This window comes from Morus notabilis, unplaced genomic scaffold, assembly GCF_000414095.1.
Source record: "Morus notabilis unplaced genomic scaffold, ASM41409v2 Scaffold57, whole genome shotgun sequence".
NCBI lineage: Eukaryota > Viridiplantae > Streptophyta > Magnoliopsida > Rosales > Moraceae > Morus > Morus notabilis.
Genome location: NW_010357689.1, coordinates 562955 through 582166, shown reverse-complemented (window position 1 = coordinate 582166; position 19212 = coordinate 562955). Strand labels below are relative to the sequence as shown.

Genomic DNA, 19212 nt, shown 5'->3' with positions numbered 1-19212 from the left:
GTGGACTATATTAATATGATATATTATTATTTAGGAACGTTCTCTGATATGCTAACATACTGATAGGGTAAATTTTTTGTTTGTCAGATTTGCATAAAATCAAGTAAAAGTCAAAAAGTACGCAAATCTAGCGGTTAAAAAAAAACTCAACCTCCCAGTACGTCATGCGTACTAGAAAATCTCACTATTATTTAAATAAAAAATGAGATAATATAATTTATGTGTTAAACAGTAAATATAAAAAATAATAAAAGAAATATTACTAGATTTTCTCATAAGACTACCTATTTTTCTTGATAAGTTTCGAATTTGATATTTAGAATCTAAGTCAAGTTGCTTTGGCAAATGAAGTACATGGGTCATTTATTTGGAGAACGACTCACATACTATACAAAAATACTTAACTAAAATGAACAAATACACTAAAATAATCGTTTTTTGCATAATGCACCAAGGACTTTCAATTTTAACAAAATACATACTGAATTTTAAAATTAATAATAATTGAGAACTAATAGTTAATTAACGTTATTGAATTAATGGTTTAAAATACGATATTTATTGTTGCATATGAAAGACAAAGTCGCTATTTTTTAAATTATGTATGCAATAATGCAATTTACTCGAGGAAAAAAAAAAAAATCAAACCTTGGAAGTAACTATGCTACACCAGCTTCTCCAATTTTTAACTTATTTTTTTCTTCACCAACAAAAATAATATTAAACTAGCCAATAAAATACTAATCACACGGTTGAAAATTAGTGCACGCCATGATCAGTTTAAAGCAACATGTCAAGTGGAGGGAAATCTCTGATACCAACTGTCAAATGAAGATTATAACAGCTTTGAAAATGTTGATGGGTGTAGGAAGCATTATTTTTTTTTAAAATAAAATTTATTTTCTTTCAATTTTTGTACGGCCAGTAACGATGAAAGTATCTCATCAATTTCTTTTAACATTTTTTGTTTCATTAAATAATGACACAATCTTTTGGCTTGAAAGGGACAGGTGTTTGGCTCACACTGGCTTTCTCTAAAAGCATGAGAACCTAGAAATTTGGACTATAATATTATGGCAAGGCCACATGATTTCATGCCACAATATTTTATTTTATTCATAAAATCTATCACACAAAAATTTGCAGGATTTCTCGTGAGGCTCACTCCCAACAAGCCAATAAAGTTGACTGCTTTGCTTTCCATCAAAATCACTTCACGCATTTCACTCCCATTTTGAAAGTACTCTTCCTCATCTTCTTGTCTTCTTTCTACTCTGAAAAAAATAACAAAAAACCAAAAAAAAAAGAACCCTTTCAGTTTTTCCTCTTCTGGGCACTCGAGATTCTAATTTCCTAGCAAGATTTCCGATCTGGGAAGTACACAAGTTTTGTTACCATATCTGATAAACTTTCATTAGAGTCAGGTTTTGTGTAGCCAATTTTCTTTTGGGGTCACGTGTTAGAGACGTGTGTGTTTGTGTGTGTGTGTTTGTATACATATATATATATATATGTGTGTGTGTGTGTGTGTGTGTGTGTGTGTGTATGTATATGACTGTGCATGTGACAAAACAAGTGTCAAAACATATCTGAGGTGATCTATACTAAATTTACTTTGTTAACTTACTTTGGTTGAGTTCTGTTTTTGTGATCACCGTTTCCGTATTCTGATCCATTAAAGAATGGATCTTTGCTGTGTGACTACAAAACCGAATGCCCATTTGGCAAAAGCAAGCCAAGGTGGTCTCAGATATGGTGGAGATAGTGGGATTTTGGGGGAGAAGATCAGAGGAAGCCTAAAGAAAAACAGTCTTTGGATCAAGCAAGCCACATTAAACAGTTTATTGGGAAATGAGAAGAGAATCAGAAATAAGGCCAAGGTCAAGCCCGGTGTTGCTTTTGCTGTTGCTACAACGAATGACACCAAGGAGGCTCTGGTTAGTTGCTTTTTTTTTGTTTTTTTCATTTTTTTTCACAGTCAGACAGACGTCGAAATACCGCTAGGCTATATATGTAACCATGTTGGCTGTGTGAATTTTTCTTTATATGATTCATTTTTATTAGTGAAAGTGACAATTTTTCTTTTTCTTTATTTTTATTTTGTGCGTGTGTGTGTTTTAATGTTGTGGTGATGATTTGTGTGTGAAATCTTGAAATTGAGAGTTTTCTTGGGATTCTTAGTTAGTTTTTTTTTATGTGGGTTTTGAGTGAATTCTCATATAATTCAAATGTCAGACGACTCTGCAAGTTCCTCAGTTTCATAGAAGAAGAGCCGACCCCAAAAATGTGGCTGCAATCATTTTGGGAGGAGGTGCTGGGACTCAGCTCTTTCCTCTTACCAGAAGAGCTGCAATACCCGCTGTAAGATACAATATTCATATACTTATACATCATTTGGTATTAGAGCAACTCAAATCCTGTGGCAGGCTATGAAAAAATATATTTGGCGCAATCTTTTTAATCATAGTATGTCATTAGATTTCATCATGTGTAAAAAAAAAGAAAAGAAAAAGAAAAGAAGTTGTTGACTTTGGTCCTAGTGATTTATAGGTGGCGTTTGAAGTTTGATGACTAGATGATATGTATGATCTGCAGGTCCCAGTTGGAGGATGCTACCGGCTGATAGATATTCCGATGAGCAATTGCATCAATAGTGACATAAACAAGATTTTTGTGCTGACCCAGTTCAACTCTGCTTCTCTCAATCGCCATATTGCTCGAACGTACTTTGGGAATGGTGTCAATTTTGGGGATGGTTTTGTGGAGGTGAGAAATCCTTCAAGCGGATGAAATTTTCAATAGGTTTTGCTTGGTCATTGGTCTGGTATTTGGACTATCGTAGGGTCAGATTTAAACTTGCTAGTGTTTTAAGGAAAAGGAAGCCAAGTGTTTCTCAAAAAAGTAATAGGCTGATGATTCTGCTTTGTTGAATGGGGAAACACTTTTGTCGTTCAATGATGTGTTTGCGTATTTAACAATTAAAAGACACTATAATGAGCTAGTTTATTTATGTCTGTCACTTATTCGGTGGCTTAAAGCAAATTCACTTCATGGGCAGGTCTTGGCTGCCACTCAGACACCGGGAGAAGCGGGGATGAAATGGTTCCAAGGGACTGCAGATGCTGTGAGGCAATTTACATGGGTGTTTGAGGTGTGTGAAGTTTCCAAAACATAAGATTTTTTAAAAGGAAAGACGGAGTAATTCTTTCATATTTGACTTGAAATGAATCTGTCTGTACTCTGTGGTAACTGTATTGATTCTTGTAGGACGCCAAGAACCGGAACATTGAGAACATTCTTATTTTGTCTGGTGATCATCTTTATCGGATGGATTATATGGACTTTGTGCAGGTAAGCAGTTAATTCATTTGAACTAAGAGTCTTTGTTTAATGCCTGTATTGAGCTTACATCTTTGCACTGATTTCATCAGAGTCACGTCGATAGAAATTCCGACATTACAATTTCGTGTGCAGCAGTTAATGACAGGTATGCTTAGACTTCTTCTATCTTGTTTTGTTGATTTAATTTATTGTGAATTTGATGTATTTGAACATCTGATGTCTTTTATAACTTTTCAAGTACAATATAAATATAATTGTTTCTAATTAGTCACGAGGAGAAAAAGAACAAAATTAGATTAAAAAAATGTAAGCTCCAACCGGACTCCTAAGCATATCTAACGTTGCATGGTTCCTTTCCAGCCGTGCATCCGATTATGGACTGGTGAAAGTAGACAGCAGAGAGAGAATTTATCAGTTTGCTGAAAAACCAAAGGGTGCTGATCTAAAAGGAATGGTATGCAAGCACTAGATCTTATCTCAGTCCTGCATTGTGCTTTTTTTTTTTTTTTTTTTTTTTTCCATATTTTTGATAGCTTCTAGAGTTTTTCAACTCTATAAAACTAAAAACATCACCCATAGTTCGGTTATGTCAATTTTAACTAAATTCTTGGCCATCCATCTTGCTTTAAGTTTTGCAAAATCCTTTGGTCCTGTGCACTAGCACCTCGTAAGTTCTATGTGTTGTGTCAGTGATCACTTTTCCTCGATCATACCGAGTGAAATGCTAACTGAAAGACATCTTGTTATTATATGAAGAGGATGACCTAGTGACATGAGCATAAGATAAAATAAGCATTAGAAATATCAATATGTCAGATGTTTGCCTTAAAATTACCTTAAAAACATGCGGCTATGATTCGGCCCCAGATTCTTCTTAATTGTTCTCCATAAATGCTAATAACTCTATCATGGTTTTGTTATTGTCGATGAAATATTTTATTCAATTTTAACCTTGATGTTGGATTTCTGCAGCAAGCAGATACTTCTCTTCTAGGATTGTCTAAGCAAGATGCCATGAAATCTCCATACATTGCATCAATGGGAGTCTATGCATTTAAGACGGAAATTTTGCTTAAGCTCTTAAGGTGGAGATATCCTACATCGAACGACTTTGGATCAGAAATCATTCCTGCAGCTGTGGAAGAGCATGATGTTCAAGTAAGAGAGTATATTAGTTCTCGAAAATGTTGCTCCACATTTTCTTTTAGTATGCTTCGGTTCTTAAAAATGTTTCAAGCATGTAACCTATACATGTTGAATCTTGCTTTGACAGGCATATATGTTCAGAGACTATTGGGAAGATATTGGGACCATAAAGTCTTTTTATGATGCCAACTTGGCCCTTACTGAAGAGGTAGGATCAATTGGTCAAGAGACTGTTTTTTCAATTCTTCTTTCATGAAACTAGTACTTTTTTTTTTCTCCCTTAGTATACTGTGGAGCATCATGGAATATCATACTTTTCCATAATTGCTTCAAATGGGACTTTACTAGTTACTAGTAATTGTGCTAGACTGACATCATTTTTTTGTTGGAAATATCTCTTTTCTTGCAGTTCCCAAAGTTCGAGTTTTATGATCCAAAAACTCCTTTCTTCACATCTCCTCGATTCTTACCTCCAACCAAGATCGATAAATGCCGGGTATGCTTACAGAACTGCACTTGTTTCGTCCCTTGACTTCATTAAATTGTAGTCTTTCTCATGCTTATGTGGGTTTTGCAGATTGTGGATGCAATAATTTCACATGGATGTTTCCTGAGAGAATGCTCTGTCCAACGTTCCATTGTGGGTGAACGCTCTCGATTAGATTATGGCGTGGAGCTTAAGGTGAATTAACAGAGGTTCCATAAAAATAGCCAAGATCTGTATGTTTTGTGTGTGCATGTGTGTGTATTAGTGATCACTTGGTTGATTGTTAATCTCCATTTTCAGGATACCATAATGATGGGTGCAGACTATTATCAAACTGAATCTGAGATTGCTTCTCTTCTGGCAGAGGGGAAGGTTCCAATTGGGATTGGACAGAACACAAAAATTAGGTAACTTGGTGTGTTTGTTTCAAGGTTCTGCATGGTTCAAACTATGATTCTTGATTTTGCTGCAGTGTTCTTCTCGTAAAAAATTTGAATTTCAAATGTCAGAATCATGAACCGTGATTTGAACCCATGAAACAAACGGTAAATATTGGGCTTTGATGGAATCTTAGATTCTAACACCTCCTTGGTATTGATTCCCAGTTAGCTGGAATGAATGTCAAATTGACTTATATATAGTGATAATTTCACATATTATAAGCCAACAATTATTCCATTTTAATAGTTCCATTGATAGGATTCATATTCTAAGTTCAGTTTGCACTTTCTAAATGTTAAGTAAACACCGGAAAGAGAATCAACTATCCTCATTCTTATTCTATTCCTTTCTTTTCCTTTCCTTTCTAAACCGATTACTTTTCACATTACTTTGCATTATGGTTCGATGAACATGCCCCTAGTTCTGACCGTGATCGAACATTTTTACTTTGAAGGAATTGTATCATCGATAAGAATGTGAAGATTGGAAAGGACGTCGTCATCAGGAACAAAGATGTAAGGATACCTACGTTCTTGTCCTCGTCACTTTGTTTCTTTTTGCACTTCTCCACACAAGAACTAGAATTTCCTTTTTGAAGTATGTTATCATTATCGCGTTTAATCCTATGCAATGCTCGAATGCTCCATCCTTTTTGTAGGGTGTTCATGAAGCGGATAGGCCGGAAGAGGGGTTTTATATTCGGTCGGGAATCACCATTATAGTGGAGAAGGCAACTATAGAAGATGGGACAGTCATATAGACGGATCTCAAGAAGAGAAATCCTGTGGAAACAAACTCGAACGTTGCAGAGCGGTTTTCATGGAACAGCTGAGGGGAAAGTCTTTGCACCACTTTTGTCTTTGGAGAGGCAATCTCATTTAGCTGGTGTGTGAAAGAGAAGATCTCTCAGCAAAATGTTAAAGACAATGGAGTTCATTGTACCGAAGAGCCAATCCAAGAGGAATGTACAAAAATAAAACCAGAGGGCTAGCTAGCTCGCTGATTTCTTGCCTTTTCTCTTTTAATAAAAATAGTTGTATCCAAATAATAATATCTGCCATGAATAAAGATAATTGGTAGTTTGTGTAGTAAGCCTTTTAAATCATCAATAAGACTTTAATAAATTTTGATAAATTTTGCCTGCCTTAGAAACTAATAAATTTTGATCATGTTTGGTTAAACTTGCATTTTAAGTTTTCTTACTCTATAGATAAATGCAGTTTTCCGTATAGTTGCAGTCAAATTTGATTCTAGATTTAACAAACCTGTATTCCGCAATTTGATTCTAGATTTAACAAACCTGTATTCCCATTGCTATATTATATAAAAAATTTGGGATTTTTATAAACATATTCAGACACACATATATATAATATTGTGCTTTTTATTTATTTATTAACACGCGGAATACATTTTTATATTATATAAAAAATTTGGGATTTTTATAAACATATTCAGACACATATATATATATATATAATATTGTGCTTTTTATTTATTTATTTTTTTGGTATTAGGGGCGTTGGTTTGAAATATACATTGAAATATACATATCTATACATATACAGTACGGTGATTCAAAATATCTTAATACATATATAGACAGACATATAAGTATAAAACATTACTACTGTCAATAAGGAAAAAGTATTCAAAGCAATTTTTTAACAACACATGTACAACAAAAGAGATTAGGATTGCTTATTAGCATCATCACCACAGTAAAGAAAAAGGAAAATAAAAATTTAATTGCTTAAAAAAAGTGAAATTGAACTGTAGAAAAATAAAAGTAATGTATATGTATATATGTTTTAAATGAATTCTTCAAAGAAGGGTTAAAGCATAAAACAAGGTAACAAATAAATAAAGAAAAAGACAATGTTTGAAAAATACGTCGTAATGAAGGATAGGAAAAAAAAAAAAAGACTCAGTACATATTGTACTAATATTTATTAACAATAGAAGAAAACGACAATGAGCAATATATAATACTAATGTTTATTTAAAAAACATACTAAAATCAGTTATGAACAGCTAATATGAAACAGAAACAGTGCATATTGATACAATCACATTACAACAATATACCTAACATAAGCAGTAGATATGATAAAAATTCTCGGCAACAGTGATTAAAAATACCTGGAATGCTATAACCACCCATTTAAGTTTGAAAAGTCAGCCAACTAATTGTAAATAGAGAGAAAAAAAGGATGCAGCGATAGCAAGAAAAAGCGCAAAACGATTGATAATCAAATAGAGCAGATAATCAAATAGAGCAGTAAGTGATGGAGAAGCAAAATATATTTAATGTCTCACACCCAATCTGCTCTAAATAAGTGAGACACAATAAAAGGCCCGTTTAGTTCGCTAATTCGAGTTTTTAATTTGAGTTGAGATGTGATTTTGTGTGAGAACTTTTTACTGTAACAAAAACATTAGATGTGACTGTTTCTGAGAGTTTTTTACTGTAGTAAAACTTAAATTGGTGAAATGAACTAAACTAAAGTCTATTATCATACAGTGAGCATATAAAATGAGAAATAAACTCTACAAAAGAAAGAAAATCAAACACTTTTTACAGTACAATTATTTTGATAAATGCATGACATACATAATTTCCATCTGTGTATTAAGAAAAAAATACATTCATATTGGTCATTTAAATAAATGAGACAAACAATCTATAGAAATTAATATATAAATAACAAAAACAGGATTCAGCGCCAACCGAAGATGAAGAAACCAGAAAATCATATATTAAATACATGGTTCAGGTATTTATTTTCTATTATTAACGATACATATCATAAATAACTCAAATATAACCTAACAATGTACTTGACTGGCAGCTGAATTATTATAGAATTTATTCAAAACACACAATATATATATATATATATAGGTTAGAATCTTTCTTTATAGATAAATGACTAAAAAGGCACAAATATAAATATATAAAAGAGTAAAAAGCTAAAGACAAAACGATACGTTTGCACTACATAAGGACGACAGTAATTGAAAATGGAATAGAGAAAAAATGTTGAAAACTGACCAACAAAAATTAACATAAACTATTGAAAGAACACTGACTTCAACATAAAGAAACTAAGTCATCATCAACAAAGAAAAACAATACCCTAACGATTAATAAACCGTAAGAAAATGACATAAATCCTAAATAATCTGGCCAACATCAAGAACAATCAAGCCTTTATTAACAGTTACATGATATATACCAATAATAGAACAAAAATACATCATCATGACCAAAAGAAGATTAAAAGCTAAAAAAAATTTTAGATCTCGATAGAAGAACAAATAAGGCAAAAGATGAAGCTAAGTTATACCTAAATAACAATAAGCAAAACAACATAAACACTGAACAACGATATAAAAAAAACAAAATCAACACTAAACAATAACATATTCATGAAAAACATAATGAAATGAACAGATAAGCCAAGAAATGAAGAAACTCACATAACAAATGAAGATAACATCATAATGCAATATTTTAAAAACAGTTCAAAAACAAAGGCAAGGACAAAAAATTGAATACCTCAGTCGATGAAGCACAGTGAACATGATAGATCCAACAGAACAATCAAAATTATTGAGTAGGAGAAATATATGAACCGAATATCCAAAAGACAGTGAAAATAGTAATAGACGTCTAGTATCAATAAGATTTTTAAACAGACAGAGAACACAGAAGATGATAGATCGTAATATCTGAATAACGAAAATAAAGAGAAAGTGAGGAATTATAGCAATAAAAAAACATGCATTATATATACACAAAGTTATCAAAATTTCGCTCAATCTCTATACAAATTCCTACAAAGCAAAATCAATCGGAATAATGATTAATCAACTACATTTGTCATGGAGCATGAAGACGACTGCAAAACACAACCAATAAATAACGGATAGTGAGAGATTAGATATGCATTATACAAAATTTAAGCATAAGAAATGCACGTGTCAGAATAAAATATTAACGCGAACATTAACACAATAAGACGCTGACAATTGTGTAGAATCGCTCAAAATCAAAAATTTTAATAAAAAAAACAACAAAGAGTAAACAAGAATAGATAAAAGCCAAAAATCAAAAATAAAAAAAAATTGAAAAAAGAAAACTGAAGAAATTAAGGATGCGTTTAGAACTCGTTCTAAAATGATTTTGTTTTTTGTGTAAAAATGGAAATGAAAACGTTTTCAATCTCAAACTGAAATCATTTTTAAAAATGCATTTGGTAATTTTTTCACGAGATTATTTTCAGTATAAAAAAAATCAATTAGTGTCTCTCTCTCTATTCGAGAAAGGAGAAAACAGAAACAAAAAATGAAAAACGACTAAAAATCATTTTTCATTTGTCTACTATTTTACACTAAATCAAAAAATTGTTTTCATTTTCATCTTTAATTGTGTCAAACGCCGTTTCTCTTCCGTTTTTATTTTTTCTTTTTCAAAAAATGTAGAAAATAAAAACAAAAACAACTCCAAACACAGCCTAAAAGTCAGCCAAAATAAAAAATTTAAAGAAATAAACATAAAATCAACAAAGAGGAAATATGAACAAAAAAGAGCCCAAATATCTACCAAAAATAAAAAATAAAAAGGGGAAAAAAACCCCAAGAGAAAAAGCAAAAAATATGAAGAATATTAGCTCTAGATATTTGGACGCCGAGAAAGTAAACATTTCCGAATGCCTTTGCAATAAAAACATGTAAAGAAAAATCAGGTAAACAAAAAAAAATTCAGAACAGAACAGCATAACCCAAAAAAGCATAAAACATCAAGACGAAGAGATGAAACGGTAAAAGGAAATTTTTTTTTCGAAATAGATCGAAAAAAAAACCATATTAGTGTAGAAAAGAAGAAAATAACAAAACTCAAAAAACTCAAAAAGATCGGATTAGAAGAAACGGTAGAAAAAAATTATGTCCAAACGAAGAAAAAAAATGAAGAAATAAAAAACCATATTAGTTCAAAGAAGAAAAAAAAAACAAAACCCAAAACACCTAAAAAATAAACGAAAATAGTAGAAAATAGGCCAATATGAAAAGCTTAAGAAAGTATATAGGCCAATTTTTAATTATAGAAATTAATAGGCCATAACTTGTCAAGTTATAGTTCATAATCAGATAAGTTATGGATAAACTTGTCAAGTTATGATTCATAGCCAGACAAGTTATGGATAAAAACCGTCCATAACTTGTCAAGTTATAGTTCATAACCAGACAAATTATGAACGAAAACAGTAATTTAACAACTTGTCAAGTTATGATTCATAGCCAGACAAGTTATGGACAAAAACCGTCCATAACTTGTCAAGTTATAGTTCATAACCAGATAAATTATGAACGAAAACAGTAATTTAATCTATTTATTAACTCATATAAATTATTGACCTATTAATTTTAATTCATTTTAAATTTTAACTTATTTTTTTTTCTTTCAAAAATAAAGACCTAGAAGGTAGTCGAAGACAAAGAATAGGGCCTGTTCCTATTTCAGCTGTTGCCCGATCTCAAAAAATAATTTAAGAAAAAAAACACATAAATGTGCGCAGAAAAACGTGTGTGGTGAAGAAAGTGCAAGGGATAAAACGGTCAACATACATTTAAGAGGTTAAAAAAATTTCACTGTTCATACTCATGTACAATAAACAGTAATAAAGAAGACTTTTAATATATGTATTAATGCCAATTCCAACTTGTAATATACTGGATATGCATGCACGGAACGGAAAAAGACATTCGTATAAAACCGGGTCTTCTGCTGCTACACGGCAATGTGATACACTACAAGTAACACGTGGAGCACTAAGAACTGGACACTAGTATCATGCGATGCAGTGAATGTGTGTCGGTGAGAAGAGATGGAGAAAGAAAGAGATCAATGGATCACAGAACAAGAAAGCAAATCACAAGAAAATGGGCAAATTACACGGTTGTTTCCGAATTATAGGCCGTGTAATAAAATACCTTTAAACTTTAATCTGTAACGTCCATTTCTCCAAATTTTAAAAATTTTAAAATTTTTTCTCTTTTTTGTTAAAATTTTAACAGATATCTCATTCAAGTATTCATTTTATAAATTTAAATTTTTAATTTAAATTAAGATATAGTATTTTTTAAAAATTTTTAATTATAATAAAAAAATTAAATGTGATATTTTTAAAAAAATTTTAATTATAATTAAAAAATTAAATATGATATTTTTTTTAAAATTTTTAATTATAAAAATTAAAAATTAAAAATTTAAATTGATAAAATGAATAAAACTTTAAATCTCGTTCATTTTATAAATTTAAATTTTTAATTTAAATTAAGATGTAATATTTTCTAAAAATTTTTTTTATAATAAAAAAAATTAAATGTGATATTTTATAAAAATTTTTAATTATAAAAATTTAAAACTAAAAATTTGAATCGTAAAATCAACGATGCCTTAGATAAAACTAATTAATCGCGTAGTAAAAAACTAATCATTCGCACGCGCTCTCTCCCTATATATATTTTTTTCGTTCTCTCTCTTTACTTTTTTCCATTAGCTTTTCTGACCCAGAAGCCAAAAATCAATAAAGATGAACTATCAATAAAGATGAACTAAAGACAGGAAATCAAAAGAAACATTGCGAGAAAAGACAAACCCAAATGGAATTATGGCCGCATTGCAGCTTAGCCCTCGATCTGCCTCCATTATCCGTCACCAAATCAAAGCAAATCGAGAACGAAACATCCCATAAGACGGTTGATAATCATCGTCCATTTGATTGTGATGATGCTGATGATGATGAGAAGTGTGTTCTTCTGAGCTCATCATGACCCTTCTTTCCTCCAATCAAAACCCACTTATACTCGTTAAAAGGAAAAGAAAAGAAAGGAAAAGAAAAAACTTACCCTGAAATCTCTCTCCAACCTGTGATTCAAACCCTATGAGGACTGTGTTGGAATATTTTATTATTAGATAATCCAACATTTTTTTGATGGACTATGTTTCAATGGCTGTAAGTGCTTATGCGTCTGAAATCTGAGTGTATTGCTCGGCAAATCTTGCCCACCGGAGAGATAGAGAGAGGAGAGAGAGAGGATTTGTCGGGAGGGAGAGAGAAGAGAGAAAGAGAAAGAGTTCAGATAGCGAGAGAGTATGAGAAAAAAAAAAAAAAAGGCAAAACAACTACTGTTGAACATTAAAGTAATTTTATGTGCTAATTCCACAGCTCTCATGACATATGATCGCCAAGTATCATTTTCCATTAAAATTAAGTATTAATTTTAAAAATTTCTCTTCTATGATTTGTAATATTTTTTTAGAAAAATTTTAAAACGTAACATTCATTCATTTTAAATTTTATTTTGTTAATAATTTTATCTCTGTTATTACACTGAATGAAAAAATTTATCACGTATTTATTATTTAAAGAGATTTAAAAATAAAATTACGATTATATCCGTCTTATTAGCATCCAAAACCTGCAAACCACCATTTTCCTTCACTTTCCTGCTCTTTCTCACTCTCTCATGGACTTCCCAGACGACCCATTTCGTCTCAGGCCAACAGCAACGACAACAACAACCCATCAAAACCATTGTCGTTTAGGTGATGGAGAACCGCTCCTTCAATCACATGCTGGGGTGGATGAAGAAATCCGTGAACCCAAATATCAATGGCATCACTAGTGAAGAAGGCAATCCCGTTTCCACCAAAACCCAAAAACCCAAAACGATTTGCTTCACCGACGATGTTGAGTTCGTCAATCCGGATCCCGAGCACTCTTTCGAGGCCGTTGAGCAACAAGTACTTCGTTTTGCTTCAGTTCTCTCCATGACTGGTTTTGTTGAGCAAGCTTTGTCTATGTCTCCCAACCATTTACAAGGATTTAGACCCGAATCCGTACCCGTTTACGAGGCTTTAGTCCGAGAATTTGTTGTTTTCGATAGATGGTTTTCTTCCATTCCCCGTCCAACACAACCCAATAGGCTATTTGTTTACTCCGCAACTTCTCATGGCTCAACAAGCCATGTCAAGAAGCAATTGGCTCAAGGGTATCCACAAAAGACCATATTTGATTTTGTTCTTGAGAATGGTTTGGACTTTGGGATTTACTTTCAAAACATACCCACAACGAGTGATTCTGAATGAAAATGAGTATAAACGTAATTCTACTTTTAAATCTCACTAAATAATGGATATGTGGCTAATTTCGTCACTCAGTGTAATAGAAGGGGTAAAATTATTAACGGAATAAAGTTTGAGGGGAGCGGATGTTACGTTTTAAAATTCGGAGGATAAAGTATTACAAGGGTCATAATTTAGGAGGAGTTTTTAAAATTAATCTTAAAATTAATTTTAATATAAGGGAAAATTTACAAGACTTCTAAAGTTCAGGACGAACGGATGTCACAAATTGAAATTCAAAAAACATTTTGTTATACGGTCTATATTTCAAGAGGCAACTGTGTAATTTGTCTAAATATATATGTACACACATATTTTAGTGTTTTATGCTTGCTTTTTTTTGGCTGATTCGGTTCAGTTTCATATACCCTTTTTAATGTTTTTTTTTTATTTGATAGTATTGGAATTTTCACTGGGCGTTGTGTAAGCAAGGCCATATTATACATACTACTAAAGGAGGCACTCGGGTTATTATTCTTAGAAGAGTGCCCGGTCCTTCCTATCCCTCTTCTTTAGAATAATTTCGGGTGTGTCCTAAGTTTGTGTGTTTACCGTTTTATCTTTGGTTTTTTTATTTTTGTTTTCATTTTTGTTTAGGTATTTTTGTCTTATCCTTTGGTTTGCCTTTCTTTTCACATTGTGAACGTCCTAGACTTCTACATTTCAGTCCATTTATTTTTTCCCTTTTTCTCTCTCTTGCTCTTCGTGAGGTTTCTGGGATTAATACCGTTCTCGATCGATGCTTTTCCCTATTTTATGTTTCTTGGCTTCTCTTTCACAATTTTTGTTGTTTCTCCATTTTTTGCCGTCTCCCCATTTTTTGTTTCTGGGCTTTTCTTTGAAAATTTTTGTTGTTTCTCCATCTTTTGCCATCTGGGTATTTTTAGCTTTTTAGGGTTCGTTTTCTAAAAAAAATTCTTGTTTGAGATTTTTTGGGACTTTGTTTCGGTTTGTTATGTAATATATGAGTTAATGTTATGGGTTATGTTTCGGTGGAGTTTGTAGGTTTTCTTATCTCTGGAAATTTTATCAATTTTTTTTTGTTGTTTGGGTATTCTTTGTTTTATAGGGTTTTCCTCTTCGAATCTGTTTTTTTATTTTTATTTTTGGTTTACTTTTGTTCTTTGTTCCAGTGATTTCCGATTTTAGGGTTTTCCTCTTCGAATCTGTTGTTTTGTTTTTGTTTTTGGTTAACTTTTGTTCTTTCTTCCAGTGATTTGCGGATTTGTTCTATGATTCCTTTTTTCTTTTGTTCATGCGTTCTTCTGCTTCGCACGTCCTCTTCGTTTTCCCCATTTTATGTTGCTGGCTTCTCTTTGAAAATTTTTGTTGTTTCTTCACTCTTTTGCCGTCTGGGTATTTTTAGTTTTTTAGGGTTCTTTTTCTAAAAAAAAAATTCTCTTTGAGATTTTTTGGGCCTTTGTTTCGGATTGTTATGTAATATATGAGTTAATCTTATAGGTTATGTTTCAGTGGAGTTTCTAGGTTTTCTTCTCTCTGGAAATTTTAGTAATCTTCCAGTGATTTACGGTTTTTGGGTTTTCCTCTTCGAATCTGTTTTTTTTTGTTTGGGTTAACTTTTGTTCTTTCTTCTAGTGATTTGCAAATTTGTTCTATGATTCCTTTTTTCTTTTGTTCATGCGTTCTTCTGCTTTGCACGTCCTCTTTGTTTTCCCCATTTTATGTTCCTGGGCTTCTCTTTGAAAATTTTTGTTGTTTATCCACTTTTTTACCGTCTGGGTATTTTTAGTTTTTTAGGGTTCTTTTTCTAAAAAAATTTCCCTTTGAGATTTTTTGGGGCTTTGTTTCGGTTTGTTATGTAATGTATGAGTTAATCTTATGGGTTATGTTTTGGTTTTTGTTTTTGGTTTACTTTTGTTCTTTCTTCCAGTGATTTGCGGATCTCTTTTGATTCGTTGTTATGCAAAACACTTTTGTAATCAATTTTTTTCTTTGTTTTTTTTACATTTTTTTGTTCTTTTTCTTTACATACTTTTTTACTTTTCCCTTTTTTTTTAGGTTTTTTATCCTTTTTGTTCAGAGAACATTTTCTCTTTTTCTTTTTTTGGAAAGAAAATTATTTTCTTTACTTTTTTATTATGCTTTTTGTCTGTGATATTATTGGTTGATTTTTTTTTATTTTTTTTTTACACTTTCAATGATTTGCTTCTCTTATCTTCTGGATTAGTTTTTGATATAGTTGCTTCTTTTAGTTTGTAGACAGTTTTTACATTGTTTATCTATTCTTTTCTTTTTTTGGAAAGAAAATTATTTTCTTTACTTTTTTATTATGGTTTTTGTCTATTATGTTATTGGTTGATGTTTTTTTTTTCTTTTTTAATGCTTTCAATGATTTGCTTTTCTTATCTTCTGGACTAGTTTTTGATATGGTTGTTTCTTTCAGTTTCTAGACAGTTTTTACATTGTTATAGTATGTATAATATTGTTTTGACACGTATTTTTTATTGTAATCTCGTATAACAGAAATTTTTACTGTCTGTTCATTATTCGTTCAATTTCTCGGTGGTTTTCATGCTTCATGACACCTATTAACTAATGATTACCTCAGTTGATATTTTTTTCCCAAGAATTGCTATCGGTGCTTCATCAAAAATTTGTTCTTTTTGTATATAACTATTGTGTTTTATCTCATTATTACGGTTTCTCTTTTTTTATCTGTTTTCCTTCTCCAACTTTTATAATACATTCTCTTATACCTTCGTTTAGAAATCTTAGTAGTATTAAGGTTCATTCTCATTGTAACTGTCTTCTGGATCTTTGGTTCATCTCTTTGCCTTGATCAGTTTTCAATAGTGGATTTTTTTGTTTGCTTCTCTCTGTTTTGGACTCTTTGTTGTCCTACTGGGTCTACTTCTCTATTGTTCTTCTTCGACTGAGGTAATAATTTATTTATTTTTACAGTTGTTTCTTTATTGTTTTAGAAGACTTATTTATTATATTGATAAGATCAGTTATATGAATCTGTTCATTTGTAAATTTCTCTCTTAACTTTATTATGTTGTGATAATGATTTACTATTGATTATGTTGTTACTATCGGGAGGTTAGTTTTTAATGTTAAAGTTATTGCTCTTATTTGTTATCACTGGGTTTAGTTTTTATAAGATTTGTTAGTTACAGTTTTTGTACATAATTTATTTCATTCTATTCATTTTTTTTATCACCGTTGTTAGTCTGCAATTGTTCATCACATTTCGAACCTTACTTTTTGTCTCATATTGTTTTTTGCTTTAATTCTTTCTTTCTGATTTCTTCTTACCTTATCTTTTTATTTTCTTTCTTCTCCTGTTTTTGTTTCATCTATTTTATCACTGTTTTCACTTTTCTTCTTTAAACTTATTTTATTTTTTCTTAGACTGTTATTGTTTTTTGGTGATAATGAAGTTTTTTTTTTTCTTTTGTTGCCATGTATAAGGTAATTGTTAGTAATGATTTTGTTGTCTTTGATGTTGCCCAGATTATTTGAGATGTATGCAAATAATTTAGTTGGTAGCCAAAGATATTACTCAGTCATTTTTCAATTATCTATGATATATATTGGTAGCAATATAGAATTAATACCTGAATCAATTTTTTTAAAACATAATTCATTTATCTAAATTTTTATTATTACTATGTGTTTTTAAATATTACTGATAGTTTTATGTTTCCTTCCATCAAATTTTTTTAGAATGTATTGTCTTCTGTTTTGTTTATTTGTTATTTATTTATTTTTCTATTTCTATGTTTGTGTTATCTTTTTCTGCTTCTTATTCAATTGAAAAATGTGAAGATAGTCTTCTTAGTATATACTGATGAAAAATATGTATCTCATGTAATTATTAAAATAGATGTAATGTAAATAATGATTAGTTTCTGCTTCTTATTCAACTGAAAAATGTCAAGATAGTCTTCTCAGTATATACTGATGAAAAATATGTATCTCATTTAATTATTAAAATAGATGTAATGTAAATAATTATTAGTTTTGTTTTTTTGTTTTTTTTTATTTTAAAACTAAAAAATCCTAAATATGAGCAACGGAAAATCAACATTAAGAAATAGAAGGAAAAACTCACAATTGTCAAAATAAAAAAAAAAAAACTGAATATGACCAACTGCAAGTCGAAGACAGCAAGAGAGGAAAAAAGGGTAACAACAGAAGCTTGGATCAAACCCACTAAGAATATGACCAACTGAATACGGATATAATCCTGTAATAATTTTGTTGGTATATGTTGTTAGCAGTGAAACATAGATACCTAAATCATTATGAATAAAAGCTCTAATAAAAAATAGTATACAGCAAGAGAAGAAAAAAAGCAATTAACAGAAGCTTACACCAAACCCACTAAGAAAATGACCAACTGAATACAGAAAAAATAATCGTCTAATAATTTTTTTGGTATATGTTGTTAACAGTAAAACATAAATACCTAAACCCTTATTTGATATTTAACATTTTTATATAAACAATGTAAACAATATGTAAACAATATATAAACAATGTATATTCCTTCCATAATATCCAACATTTGGAGATGGAACAATATTATTACAATATATCACTATGAAAATTTCATATACAAAAATATAATTATAAATATATATATATATATATTATTTCAATATTTATGTGAATATATTATAAATAATGTTCTTTTTTTGGTTTTCCTAATTCACAGCTTTAGTATATAATGTACTTATTAATAATGCAGATTTTTAATGTATTACACGTATTTGAAGCAGATTTGTTGTTTCGTTGCACTTTCTACTGTTGAATACATATTTGAGTAGCATTTGTGTATGGTTGACACTCGAGTTGTGCCTAATTCTCTCAAATACAAACGTGAGTTCTGTAACGACAGAGATAAGTTTTGAGTGTTTCCTTCATACACTGTAATTTTTCTAGATTTGGCTATAATAAATTTATTAACATATATAATATATTAAAATCAGATAATTCCTATTTAACTTATTATATATATTTAAGAAGATTTTTAAAAGTTTATAAAAATTTTACAAAGTTAATTTTAAATAAATATTTCATTCTATTTAATAATAATATTTAAGAAGATTTTTAAAAGTTTATAAAAATTTTGCAAAGTTAACTTTAAATAAATATTTCATTCTATTTAATAATAAAACATTTATATAGACTTTATAGAAATAAATTATTTTGATTAATAATATAGTACATATTTGTTTATATTTCTTTTGTAATATTAATTACGATATCTATTTATTAGAATAGAGCTATCTTTTAATTATAAAATGTTAATACTATTTAATTTCTTCCTCTGTTATAATTTGAAAGCAAAAAGTTTGTAATTGTTCATTATTTATTTTTTCTGAATATATCTTCTGACTAATTTCATTTATGTTATTATTTTTGACATTTATTATTTCTTCATTTTTATTAATTTCAATATATGTTCAAATAAATGTTTGTTAGTTATAGAACATAAATATGTTACAATATTTATTACATTATAATTTTAACAAATACATTCATGTCAAAATTTTAAAAAAATTTCCTCATGTGTTCCATCATAATTAACCATAAAATACTTGAATGTATATGAAAATAATAAACAAATGTA

The 19212-nt window shown here is 30.2% G+C and overlaps 2 protein-coding genes across 2 annotated transcripts; both read left to right on the top strand.

Annotated features, from left to right (window-relative positions):
- Positions 1-1095: 1095 nt before the first annotated feature.
- LOC21401539 (glucose-1-phosphate adenylyltransferase large subunit 1) lies at positions 1096-6555 on the top strand. The gene is made up of 14 exons (XM_010090643.2): positions 1096-1937; positions 2236-2361; positions 2596-2766; positions 3059-3151; positions 3268-3351; positions 3432-3487; positions 3703-3796; positions 4315-4500; positions 4616-4696; positions 4898-4984; positions 5066-5170; positions 5276-5382; positions 5871-5931; positions 6075-6555. The coding sequence occupies exons 1-14, from the start codon at positions 1683-1685 to the stop codon at positions 6174-6176; spliced, it is 1608 nt and encodes a 535-aa protein (XP_010088945.1). The 5' UTR covers positions 1096-1682; the 3' UTR covers positions 6177-6555.
- A 6479-nt stretch (positions 6556-13034) lies between these two features.
- LOC21401538 (non-specific phospholipase C6) lies at positions 13035-13574 on the top strand. Its single transcript, XM_010090642.1, has one exon. It carries the CDS (start codon positions 13035-13037, stop codon positions 13572-13574), a length of 540 nt encoding a protein of 179 aa, XP_010088944.1.
- Positions 13575-19212: the final 5638 nt, after the last annotated feature.